Consider the following 13,977-nt stretch of genomic DNA (forward strand, 5'->3'; position numbering starts at 1 on the left):
GAAAAAAAATTTTGGGGTGGGGGGGGGGGGGTAACACAGGCTTGCAGTGATTTTAAAAACTTTATTTCTCGTAGTCAAGTACATGTAATTAGTTGCGTAGCTTTGTTTAACGTTAAATAGTAAGTTTGTGTAACAAATTGGACAAACACGGGACTTTGTTTTACTTTCGCAGACCTGAGTTAAGCTCTCTTTTGAGTGCACGGAATCGATATTGCATATTCCTTTTTGAATATTCCTCTGTAGTACCTGTTGAAGCAGCCTTCGTTGAGTCTTCAACCCAATCAGCTGTAGTACCTGCTGAAGCAGCCTTCGTTGTGTCTTCGTCCCAATCAGCTGTAGTACCTGCTGAAGCAGCCTTTGTTGCGTCTTCGTCCCAATCAGCTGTAGTAACTACTGAAGCAGCCTTCGTTGTGTCTTCGTCCCTATCAGCTGTAGTAGTACCTGCTGAAGCAGCCTTCGTTGTGTCTTCGGCCCAATCAGCTGTAGTACCTGATGAAGCAGCCTTCGTTGTGTCTTCGTCCCTATCAGCTGTAGTAGTACCTGCTGAAGCACCCTTCGTTGTGTATTCATTTGCAGTAGATGCGTAGTCGCTTGATGTCATTGTATTCATCCTTTTCTTGACAAGTGGTCCTACTGTACTCCTTATGGGTTCTGTTTCTGTAGGTACCATGGTATCTTCCGGTCCGGCTGTACTCCTTGTGGCTTCAGGCTTTGTAGGTACCATGGTATCTTTCGGTCCGGCTGTACTCCTTGTGGCTTCAGGCTTTGTAGGTACCATGGTATCTTCCGGTCCGGCTGTACTCCTTGTGGCTTCAGGCTTTGTAGGTACCTTGGTATCTTCCGCTCGGGCTGTACTCTTTGTGGCTTCAGGCTTTGTAGGTGCCATGGTATCTTCCGGACCGGCTGTACTCTTTGTGGCTTCAGGCTTTGTAGGTACCTTGGTATCTTCCGGTCCGGCTGTACTTCTTGCGGGTTCTGTTTCTGTAGGTACCATGGTATCTATCGGTCCAGCTGTACTCCTTGTGGCTACAGGCTTTGTAGGTACCATGGTATCTTCTGGTCCGGCTGTACTCCTTGTGGCTTCAGGCTTTGTAGGTACCATGGTATCTTCCGGTCCGGTTGTACTCCTTGTGGCTACAGGCTTTGTAGGTACAATGGTATCTTCTGGTCCGGCTGTACTACTTGCGGATTCTGTTTCTGTAGGTACCATGGTATCTTTCGGTCCAGCTGTACTCCTTGTGGCTACAGGCTTTGTAGGTACCATGGTATCTTTCATTCCAGCTGTACTCCTTGTGGCTTCCGGCTTTGTAGGTACCATGGTATCTTCCGGTCCGGTTGTACTCCTTGTGGCTACAGGCTTTGTAGGTACCATGGTATCTTCTGGTCCGGCTGTACTACTTGCGGATTCTGTTTCTGTAGGTACCATGGTATCTTTCGGTCCAGCTGTACTCCTTGTGGCTACAGGCTTTGTAGGTACCATGGTATCTTTCATTCCAGCTGTACTCCTTGTGGCTTCCGGCTTTGTAGGTACCATGGTATCTTCCGGTCCGGCTGTACTCCTTGTGGCTTCAGGCTTTGTAGGTACCATGGTGTCTTCCGGTCCGGCTGTAACTGGTGGGTTTGTTTGCTCGGTTGCGGCCACGCTAGATTTGGCTCCCGTTGGCACCCATGCGGTTTCTGATAGGGTTGGTGTCAAATTAGCTGCCTTCGGGGGACGACCCTCACTTCTCCGCAAACTATCTCCGGCTCCCAGGTGGACCATTTGAAGCGCAATCAAGTACAACGGAAAACGAATGACTGCCTGAAACACATTGTCACCCTGTTAGATCTGTTTGAAAGGTTAAACTTCCCTTGTCAAGGTACATCCACTATTCGAAAAAAAGTAGAGAAAAACAGGCCGTCTGAGGTTATTGTTCGAAAACAGAAAATTATCAGCGAACCGATAGCTGGTACGTTCCGCTTTTTTCAGGAATTTCCCATTTTACATTTCCCCATTTTACATTTTACAATTTTCCCCCCCCCCCGCAGCTGAGTGCTCGTTTAACATAATAAAGCCCTCCATCATGTACAAGATTTATCTGATCACTTATAATTATTGTCTGGATTTATATCATAATTATCATGAACCTGGTTGCAAAAACTGGATTTATTCAGTTTTGGCACAGCGAAGTTTTTTACGCCCCCAGTTGCAAATTATATGTTGTTATATAGCAATATAGGGGTCTTTCCCATTATAGCCCCCCCCCCCCCAGCTTAGTGGTCAGATAACCTAAAGCCCCAAAACAGAAAAGATCCCAAAAATCATGTGCAATATAAAGGTTAAAAAAAGTATGCAGAAAATATTCATTGCTCACAACAATTTGCAGAGCTATAGAAACGTACAAAGAGCGGGATTATCCCCCCCCCCCCCACAGGCACGCACGCACACATATTTATATACACACACGAAAATTTCTGGTCGGGTTTTTATAGCCCCCCCCCCCCCCATTATGGTATAATTACGATGATTAGGTTGTGGGGGGGGGGGGGGGTAGAGGTAATCTGACTAAGCCGATGGGGTGGGGGCTATAATGGGAAAGACCCTTGAGATCGTTAGCAAAATTGTGACGGGGGGGGGGGGGGGCTTAACGTTATATGACCACTAAGATTAGGTGGGCTATAATGCGAAAGACCCAGGTTAACGTCCCCCGCCGCATGAGCTATTTTTACGTATTAATCTGTCATACATTTAAGAGGTCTTTTAGAATTGCCAAGTCATGGTCCAGACTTAGATACTGGATGTAGACTGGCAAACTTCCAAAATTATTTGGATCTATTCTGTTTCGCCCCCCCCCCCCCCCCCCCCCCCCTCAGCTTAGTGAGCATAATTTTTTATGACCCCCAGGCGCACTTGCTATTTTCTTACATAGTAACGTGCTATATAACAACATATAATTTGTAACTGGGGGTCATAAAAACACTGAGGGGGGGGGGGGGACAGATAAGATCCAATTATTTCTGAAAGAATGGAGGTACGTTACCATGGTGATTCCTCTTCAACCTTGACTCTCTACTATAATTCGTTGTCTACTTTGTTTCTAGAGAGATCTTTCTGTTTTTCAATGAATCAAGTTGCTAGACTAAATTTGAAGAGTGGAGCTCAGTTTTTATTGCTTCTAAAATTGGCGGTAGAACAAATTCATCGTGAAATACTTCAGCTTCATTGATTCAGCAACATCAAATGAGCACAAAAAATAAACAGGAAATGACCAAGAGGGTCAACAGATCAATTCCAAAATTGCCCCAAAAAAAGAATCCAATTACAATTACTCTCTAAGTTCGTTCTCTAATATACTCACTGAGGTAAAAAGTGTGCAAAAAGCAACTTTCTGACTTTTATTTTTAGCATTACTGAAAATTTTGCCTTTTCCGTCATGGAACTATATAATCAAATGGGTTTTTTTGTTCAGTCAATTTTGGCCGATCGATATATTCGTCGTAGAGAGTTGAGACTGGTATCATTAGAAAGGTTGTCCAGCGTAGAATATGGAAATAAAAAGATTATTTTGATTTTCGTTTTTTACAGGGAGTTATCGAGGTTAAAACTTTTGAGAAAATAGAGTGAATTCCGTTGATTTTATTCACATTTTTCGGAATTTTGACAGAAAAATTTCTCCAATTTCGCTGAAATTTGTTAGAATTTTTAAAAGAAATCCTTGTTGATTTCATTTTTCAGGACATTTCTGTCGGCTATTTTTATTTAATTTCTTTGTAAAAAAAAATCTGGCTAATTATTTCAAAATCAAGACTTTTCATCAAAAACAGCACGAAATAAGTTTCTTCAGTTCACTTTGCTTAATTTTGCAGGAAGTGCACAGCCAAACACCATTAACACAATCTTTGTAGAATCCAAAGGGGACACTTTGGATTCTACTTCAACTTCCGTTGAGAGAGTTCTGTGATTAAAACTTTGCCGTTTTTTGCTAACTATACTCGTTGATTATCAAAACCGCAGCATTTGTTTTTGATTTTTTAGATAAGAAACTATCTATATCTATGACATTCGAAAAGTAAGGTATTCTGAAAGGACAAACAGCTTTAGCTGGGCTAGTTTTGGACTAATCTTGGACTGTTACAATCCAAAAAATTTCTGGATTGTAATCAGTCGGTCTTTTTTTATAAAAAAAAATTTGATCTTTTTCATTTTAATTAAAAACAGAACACTTCAAATCGAACCTTACTAGTAATAGGTTCAATTGGTTTCCTAATTTACTACATCTTAAGGAATCTAATTTGTTACTTGAAAGCTTATGGTCGTTTTGACTTTTAAAAATACTTAATTTTTAAATAAAAAAAGGCTTATTGAACTTTGCCTATATTTTTTTCTTACTTTGTCAACTTGTAGCTTAGTGTCAGCAATGAAAGAAAGTTTCTTCCTTCTATTGAATTCAATTTCAACTTTGGTTTTCTGACTTTGATACTACTAAATTTTACATTTTTTAATTTTCAACCTTTTGCCCATTTTTAAGGTCTTCAATTTTTGTCGCATTATCACGTTATTGACTGTTCACATATCACATTATTGGGGTTCAAAATAGGGCACAATTGATCATTTTAAAATCCCTAAAGATTTAGATTACGGTTTCAACGGCTTCGACAATAATTTCTCAAAGAACTTAAGTTGAACTTCTTAATTTTGTTTTTAGCTGTCGTTTTTACTTTGTCTTTTCAGTTGTATGAATTATCCTGAACAAGGAGCCCGTCTCATTGGTTTTCATGAAAAAATAGATGAGCCGATATGTTGATCTTAGTAGATAGCTGATGGCTTTCATGAATTTGAAAACAATTGTTCTCCAAAACTAAAAAAAAATCACAATAATTTTGAAATTTGGTTCCTTTGATTGTCTGTTTGTTACCTAGTCTCGCTAATTAAAGGCCACATATGACATTATTGTTGTCAAAAGAAGGTGTCAGAAACGATTGGTGTCACAAAGTCTAATTTTTTTTAAAGAATTGGTTATGCCTTTATTGGCTTCGACACTGGTTTTTCACAAAAAAAAATATTTTTGATTTTTGTCATATTTGACGTTCTTTTTATAAACGTAAGACATATTCTCGATGTTTGCAAGTTTCAAGGGCTTCCTTAAAAAGATTGACTGAACCTATTTAAATATCTCATTTTGTATTTATTGGCTTTCATGTCCTTGGAAATAATTTTTTTTCGAAAAAAAAAACAAGAGTTACTCAATTTTTTCCACTTTAGTCCCTTTTTGTCTACTTACTAACTAGTTTCATTTTTGAGAGGTCACATAATCCTTTATCAGTTTTCAAAAAAGGTGCAATCGAACATAGTTTGGGGGCCAAATTTAGTCTTTACGGCTTCGAAAGCGTTTTCTGGCAAGTTTTTATTGATTTTTTTGTTTGTTGTCTAATTGTTGTTCTTTTTGTAAAAGCATAAACAATGTTATATCGACAGTTGTTAATCCCGTTTTATAGAGGCGCTGGTATTTGTAAACCTATGGGATGTTTTAGTTGATTTCTAATGGCTATCATTACTTTGAATTTAATTTTTTTTATAATTATAAGCGATTTTTTCAACTTTACTGTTTTTAATCTTTATTTTCTAACTGTTACCAAACCCTATTATAGACTGGTCCCATATCTTTTCTGATAAACTAAAAATTGCCTTGTTTAATTTCAGTTTTATCTGACCACATTATGACTTTGTTATTGTTTTGTTTTTTAAAACGGACATAAATTTTTTGATGTTATTATTGTTTGTTATTGTTGTTAGATTTTGCTGTTCGTCTTGACTCGCTTTCTTAATACTACCAAATCTCAATAATTTAATGCATCCTTTTTTTACTTCAATGAGTTTTTTGCTTAGAAGGCTATCTTTTCGTTCATACAAAAATTTTTTTTGAAAAAAATTTTTGGATTTTTCTATCTGTTCTTCATTTGCTAGAGAATTCTGTCAAAATTGTGGATGAGCGGGGTCGAAACCTTATGTGCGATCGCACATTAGCAAGCCTCGTTGTTAAGTTAAACAATCACTCGTTTTTAACTTAAATTCTCAGATAAATCTTGATACAGATTATAAAATTTAGAGTGAAAATGGAGATAAATTTGGATATTAAAAAAGATATTAGCGTTTATTGAAAATGGAATATGAATTGTAATCTAGAGCAAAAGATAAATTTTTGCTTGATTTCTACCTTTAAAAAAATATATTCTCGAATATAAACCAAGTTTCTTAAATCAGTTAACTCATAGTTACAGTTTATGTTAAAATTGTAGGTAAATTATTACATAAGCATAGAAAGAGAACTTAAACAGTTACTTTATATTCCAGAACAGAAAAAAAGTAAAATAGGAATAAATATCAGCTAAATAATTTTGCGCTTGTAAATTAATAAATCATTTGAAAAATTTAATAAATAACGTCGCAAAAGTATACCCTGCCTTTTTCGCGCAGTTTACGTATCTTTTTTTTTAATGAAAGTATATATAATTTGCAGTTAGGGTAATTATAATCTGCAATTTTGCCTAATGTGCGCACTATTGACATTGTGAAAGAGGTTTAAACCCTTTCAAGTCTTAATAACATCCAAAATGCAATTTCCAAACGCTAAGTCCCGGAGAATTCCGAAAAAGTAATTAATTAGCACGTAATTAATCTACTTTGAAATAGCTACTAAACAAAGTGACCCAACAGTGTTGAAACATTGAGACTACAAGGTACATTGGTTTTTATTCCCATGACTTAAGTGTGATTTCAATTGCTCCAGAGAAAACCGAGATTTAAACAATGCTCAAACTTTTACGTTCAACAGCTTAGATTACAATAAAAACTAAACAATGTCCAGTTGGTGGGATCAAATGTTTTATATCCCATCAACTGGATGTTATATAACCCAGAAATCAATAGTTAAAGCTCTTTCGCTTCCTTTTATCGAAATTTCTTTCTTCAAATATGACGAAGTCCGAGTAATTTTTTCCATTAACCACCCAAAAAAAAGATAATAATTTTTTAAAAAAAAACATCTGTACGAAAAGTAGTAAAAATATTAAATTTCGAATAAACTCTCAGTAGAAAAAATGCTGAAACTATCAATTTCCAACAAAAATCTCAGTATAAAGACTGCAGTGTTCTGAAAAATGCTTCTGTCAGAAAAGTAATGTAATGATAAGTTTCTGAAAAATCCCCCTGGACGAAGGCTTATGTAATTATTACTTTCTGAAAAAAATTATTTGCGTGAAAAGAGATGTAATCATAAATTTCGGAGAGATCTTTTTGTATGAACAGTAATGTAGTCATTATTTTCGGTACAATCTCTCTGCTCAAAAGGGGATGTATATATAAAATTTTCTGAACAATTCCTCTTTATATAAACTGAGGTAATTCTCAAATTTTGAAGAATCTTTCATATGTGAAATAATACAATTATTTTTTTCTAAAAACCCTGTATATGAAGACCTACATTATAAATAATTTTCAAATAAAACCTTCTGCAAGAAAAAGGAACACAAATTATATGGATTCAGTTGTTAAATTTTGAAAGTTTCTGTTTGAAATGTAATGAAATTACTAGTTTCCGAAAAATTCCTCTGTACGAAAACTATTATATTTATTAATAGCTGAGAAATCATTTAGTACAAAAAGTGAAGAGATTTTTAATATCTGAAAAATACTTCTGTATGATCAGTATATAGTTTTCATTTTCAGAAAAACCCTTCTCTATGAAAAATGATGCAACTATTATTTTTCAAAGAAAAGTCATTTTGTATCAAATTCGATAAGATCATTGTTTCTTAACAATCCATCTGCATAAAAAGTGATGTAATTTCAATTTTTGACAAATGCTTTTGTATGAAAATTTATGTAAACTTTAAATTCTGAAAAATCTCTCTGGGCGAAAAATGAAGAAATTAGTGCTTTCAGAAAAATCCCTGTGTATCAAATCTTATGATTTCATTATTTGTTAGAAATACCTCTGCGCGAAAAGTGATGCATATATTAATTTTCGAAAAATGGCTCTCTATAAAAAGTAGGGAAGCCATTTATTTTTGAAAAATTCGTCTGGATGAAAAGTGATCTAATTAATAATTTTCGGTAAAAATCTTTTAACAAAACTGAAGTGTTTTTAAGTTCTGAAAAAGTCTTCTGTATTAGAAATATCATAGTTACTAATTTGTGAAACAACCATCTGTCTGAAAAATGAAATAAGTATGTTTTTTTAAAGAATCATTATGTATCAAGACTGATGAGATCATTAAAAATTTAAAAAATACCTCTGCATGAAATGCGAGGTAATTACGCTTTCCGTAAGAAAATTTCTGCATGAATGGTAATGTAATTATTTATTTCTGAGATATCCCTCCGTGTGAAAAGTGATTTGACTAAACTTTTTTTGAAAAAAACCCTTATGTATCAAGATTCATGAAATCTTTAATTTCTTAAAAATCCCTCTGCACAAACCCCCTTGTAAAAAAAGAAATGAAATTAATAATTTCTGAAAAATTCTCTGTAAGAGAATTATCAAGTTATAATTTTCTAAAAACTCATTCTATACGAAGGTTTCGATAGTCATTAACTTTGGTAAAAAATTTTCTGTATCATGACCGATGAGATCATTAGTTTCTGAACAATCTTTCTGCTTGAAAAATTATTTTACTTAAATTTTCTCGAAAAATCATCTGTGTAATTTCTGAGATATTCAGGCTTGTGAAAAGTGATTAAAAATTTTTTTGTGGAACAATACTTATGTAACCACTATTTTCGGAAATATCCCTCTGTATGAAAAGTGATATGATCATTAGATTCTAAAATTCTCTGTATATCAAGACGTAATAACTAACTTTTTGAAAATACCTCGGCAAGAATAGCGATGTATGTAAAAACATCTAAAAAATTCTCGGTTCGAAATGTATTTTAGTTTTTGATTTTCCGAAAAATGGTTCTATAAGAAAGTTAGTTTCGTGATTAATTTCTAAAAAAAAAGTCTCTTGTATGAAAAGTGATGTAACTTTTATATTTTTTAAAAAAATGATTTTTTATTGACACTAATGAGATCATTAATTCCTATCAATCCCTCTGAATGAAAACTAAAATAAAATTACAATTCTCTTAATATCTCTTGAATCTGTATGGAAAGTAATGTAGTTATTAAGTTTTGAGAATTTCCTCTGTGTGAAATGTGATAAATGAAGTATTTCCTGAAAAGATCCTGGTGTTTCAAGACTTATGTAATTGATTTCTTAAAAATCTATATTCACGAATATTAATGTCGGTAAATATTTATCAAAATTTCCTTTGTATCAAAAGTGAGGTAATTAATATTTTCTGAGCATTCCCTTTGTAAGAAAAGTAAAGTATTTATATATTTCTGAAAAATTCCGTTCTGACATAAATGGTGTAAGATTTCTGACAAGAAATGTTGTGAAAACAACCTTCTACAACCATATAAAATGAGGTAATTGTCAACCTCTGCGAACTTCTTCAATATGAAATGTGATGTAATTATATATACTTATTCTAAAAAAATCCCTGTTTTTATCAATATTTTCTATAAAATACCTTTCTACGAAAAAAAATGTAAATTTTTTTTGAGAAGTCTTTCTGTATGAAAAATTATGTAAATACTGGTTTCTGAAAGAATCCTTCTGCATTATAACTGATGTATTAACTAAATTTTGAAAAATTCTTTCTTTAAAGTAAGGAAATTTTTAGTTGCTGAAGAACCCATCTGTTTGAGAAGTAATGTAACTGATGAACCACCCTGTTCTAAAAAAATCTCTGTAAATCAAGATTTATGTGATAATCAATTTCGGAAAAATTTCTCTGCACAAAAAGTGAAGATTAGGTTCTGAAAAATTCTTCTGTATAAAAATTGAGGTATTATTTAAATTTGTTTAAAAAAATCTATAAATTGTTAGAAAAATATTAGCTTGCGAAGAATCTTTTTGTATGTGAAGTAATATATATTTTACTTCTAAAAGAATTTCTGTGCATCGAGACTTACGCACTAATTAACTTCTGAGAAGAACCTCTGCACGAAAAGTGAAAACATATTGTATTCTGAAAATCTCCTCTGTATATAAATTGAGGAAGTCAATAATTTCTAAAAATTGAATTTCTGAAAAGTCCCTCTGTATGAAAATTGATGTACTTATTAATTTTGGAGAAAAACGTTTCGCAAAAGTTGAAGTTCATATACATTTCTGAAAGAAGTTTCGGTATGAGAAGTATATTAGATAATTAGCTCTGAATACGCCGTCTGTTTGAAAAGTGATGTAGTCATTTTTTTAAATCAAATTGTTTTAGATATAAATTTCTAAAAACTCTTTCTATACGAAAATTTAACCAATTGTTAACTTCTTAAAAACTCTGCTGTATAAAAAAGTATTATAGTGATCAATTTCTGGGAAATCTTTTTGAACAAAAAGTGACGTATGTTTTAATATCTGAAAAACCTTCCGGAATGAGAAATTTTTATAGTTATTAATTTCAAAAACTCCATTTTTTCTATATCTATTATTCCCACTATATTTTCTATGTTTATTATATCTACAATATTTATTACATCTAATATAGAAAAATCTATTTAATATTTTTACTATGTTTACTATATCTGCTATATTTATTATATCTCTTATAGAACAATCTATTTTTTCTATATCTATATAAAATGATGACGCTTTTTTAGAAGCCATTCTGTATCAAGACAAATGAGATCATTAATTTCAGAACAATCCGTTTGCATAAGAACTGATGGGTTCGTCATACTCTAAAGATACTGGTGTATCAAGTTTTATGTAATAATTAATTTCTTAAAAATCCCAGAGAACGAATGATTATCTTTGTATTGAATTCTAAAATTTCCTCTGTATAGAAGTGAGGTAATTTTATAATATGAGGAACTCTTTCTGCATAAAAAGTAATGTAAAAATTTTTCTGAAAAAACCCTCTCTATGAATAGTGGTGTAGAATGTTTGTTCGAAAATAAATTCTCCGGATTAAAACTGAGAAAATTTTCAACTTTTGGGAGCTTCTGTATGAAAAGTAATAGAATTAAACATTTTCTTAAAAAAAGCCTTCATTGTTGAAACTGATGTATTCATTTTTTTCTGAAAAAGTTTTTTGCGTGAAAAAAAATTAAAATCATAATACTTTGAGAAATGATTCTGGATGAAAATTGATGTAATTATTGAATTATGTAAAATCTATCAGCAAACACAGATGTATATATTTTTTTGAAAAATCCTTCTTTATATGGAAGGAGGTAATTTTTAACTTCTGAAGAATCTTTCTATATGAGAAGTAATATAGTTTTCATTTCCAAAAAATTTCTTTTCATCAAAACAGATGTGTTAAATAATTTCTGAAATGAATTTTGCACAAAAAATGGATTACAAATTTTGTCCTGTAAAATTTTTTTGTATAAAAAATGAGCTAATAATTAAATCCTGAGATTCTTTTATAGAAAATAAGGAACTATCGATTTCTTTGAAATTAAAAGTATTATATTTATAATTTTCTAAGAAAAATCTTTCTGTGCGAAAAGTTAATATTTCCCTATACCAGGAAAACGACTACTTATAAAACGCTTTTCGGGAAATCCTCCTTTAGCAAAAAGAAGTAATTTTTAATTTCTGAAAACCCGTTCTGTATGACAAACAATATATTTATTAATTTCTGAAAGATCTTTCCGTATCAAAAGTGATGAAACATTTTTTTCGAAAGTCATTTCGTATCAAGACTGATGAGATCAATGTTTTTGAAGAAACCGTTTTGAATTAATAAAAAGATAATTGCAATTTTTGGAAAAAACGTTGTTGTACAGAACACAGTGGAATGATTCATTTCTTAAAAGTTTTTCGGCATGAAAAGTGATTTCATCATTATGTTCTAATTATGTTCCAAAAATCCCTGTGTTACAAGCTGTATGTAATCATTAATTTTCTATCAATGCATCTGCCCGTTTAGTGATCAACGTATTAATTTCACAGAAATCCCCCTGTAAAAAAAGTAATGTAAGTAAAAAAATTCTCTGAAAAATCCTCTTTCTCTGTCTCTCTCTCTCTCTCTCTCTCTCTCTCTCTCTCTCTCAAAAGTGGAGAAATTTTCTCTCTCAAAAGTTGTGCAGTTTGAATTTTCAAGAAAGATCCCTCTGTCAAAAAAATGAAAAACTCATCATTCTGAGAAATCCATCTGTAAGAAAATTAATGTAATAATATATTTACTAAAAAAATTCCTCGCCATCAAGACTGATGCCCTCAGTTTCTTCTGAAAAATTTCTTTCCTTATAGAAGAATGTAATTATAAATTCCTAAGAAATCCTTATGAATAAAGAGTGATGTAATTATCAATTTTTGTAAAATCCCTCTGCCAAAAAATTGATGTGGAATAAGTTTTTTGTAAAGTCCGTCATTATATGAAAATTGGTAATTATTAATTTATGAATAATCCTTCCTTAGGAGAAGCAACATTTTGTTTTTACAAGATTTTGAGAGAAGCAACATTTTGTTTAAGAAGAATTTCTGTGTATCAAGTTTTATGAAGTAATTAATTTCTGAAAAAACATTCAAAAAAAGTTAAATGCATATTAACTTTCGAAAATTGCCGTTGTATAAAAACTGAGGTAATTATTAAATTCTGAAAAACTCTTTTTTATAGAAACTAAAAAAAATTACGAATTTCTGAAAAGTTCTTATAATTGAAATTTTCATAATCATAATTTTCTGAAAAAATCATTTTATACAAAACGTCAACTATTTTTTTTTCTTAAAATAGCCTACATATAAATACCTTACAATTACGAACTTTCGAGAGAACCTCCTGTAAAAGAAGTGAGGTAATTTTCAACTTATGAAAAAATCAACCAGTATGAAAAGCACTCAAATTATTATTTTTTGAGAGATCCTTCAGTATGAAAGATGATAACGCTTTTTCAGAAGACATTTTGTATCAAGACTGATGAAATCATTTTTTCTGAACAATCACAATGCATACAAAATGAATGAGGCAATTTCATCTTACTGATAAAATCTTTTCTATGAAAAATAAAGGAATTGATTAATTCTGAAAAATCGTTCTCCATGAAAATTGTTGTAATCAATAGATTCGAAGAATCCCTGTGCATCAACTCTTATGTAATCTTTTATTTCTTTAAAATCCCTCTGCACGAAGTGTGATTTATGTATTAATTTACAAAAAATTCCTCTGTATAATTTGAGGTAATTTTTAATTTCTGAGAACGCCTTCTATATGAAAAGTAATGTAATTATACTTCTCTGAAAAGTCCCTCGCTATCAATAGTGGGTAGTCCCTCTGTCAAAAAATTAAAAAAAAGTTTTAAACTTCTGAGAACTCCTTCTGAATGAAAATCAATGTAATTTTTTTAATAGAATTACCCTCTCAATCGAAAAGGATGTAACCTTTTTTTCAGCAAAATAGCTCTAAGTGAAAAAGATTGTAATTAAGAATTTCTGAGAAGTCCTACTGTATGAAAAAAGATATAAATACTACATCCTGCAAAATCCATCTGCAAAAAATTGTGCAAATAATAATTTCTGAAAAATCCCTCTTTCAATAAGAAGAGGTAATTACTAATTTCTGAAGAATCCTTCTGCATGAGAAATAATATAGTTTTTACTTCCAAATAATCTTTGTGTATCGAAACTGGTTTAAAAATTAGTTTCTGAACAAAAAAATACAGTAAATATTCTCTTCTGAAAAATTTCTCTTTATAAAAATTGAGGTAACAATTGGATTCTGATACATTCTTTTGTATGAAAAGTAAAGAAATTATTATTTTCTAATTTTTTTGCTTGAAAAGTAAAAAAGTTTCAATTTTCTGAAAAATCCTTTTGATACGAAAAGACAGTTATTTTCTTGTTTCTGGAAAGTGACTATGCATAAAAAGTTTCATAGATGGAAACTTTCCAGAAATCCTCTTGTTTAAAAAAGGAAAAAAAATCAGTTTAGGAAAAGTTCTT

The 13,977-nt window shown here is 31.9% G+C and overlaps 2 protein-coding genes across 6 annotated transcripts in view; one reads left to right on the top strand and one right to left on the bottom strand.

Annotated features, from left to right (window-relative positions):
- Positions 1-13,977, top strand: part of LOC142353417 (mitotic checkpoint protein BUB3-like) — a 405,546-nt gene that overhangs the window by 182,701 nt on the left and 208,868 nt on the right. The window lies entirely within an intron of this gene.
- Positions 48-3,155, bottom strand: LOC142353395 (uncharacterized). Of its 5 annotated transcripts, none has more exons than XM_075405628.1 (3): positions 3,021-3,155; positions 1,582-1,801; positions 48-1,527 (listed from the first exon to the last, which is right to left on the bottom strand). In XM_075405628.1, exons 1-3 carry the CDS (start codon positions 3,021-3,023, stop codon positions 161-163), a joined length of 1,590 nt encoding a protein of 529 aa, XP_075261743.1. In that variant the 5' UTR covers positions 3,024-3,155; the 3' UTR covers positions 48-160. The 5 variants fall into 5 exon arrangements, with proteins under 5 accessions (XP_075261743.1, XP_075261745.1, XP_075261742.1 ...); XM_075405630.1 differs by having other exon boundaries at positions 48-825; positions 988-1,801; XM_075405627.1 differs by having other exon boundaries at positions 48-933; positions 988-1,801.

The sequence above is a fragment of the Convolutriloba macropyga genome, chromosome 14 (assembly GCF_964194025.1).
Source record: "Convolutriloba macropyga chromosome 14, txConMacr16.3, whole genome shotgun sequence".
Lineage (NCBI taxonomy): Eukaryota > Metazoa > Xenacoelomorpha > Acoela > Convolutidae > Convolutriloba > Convolutriloba macropyga.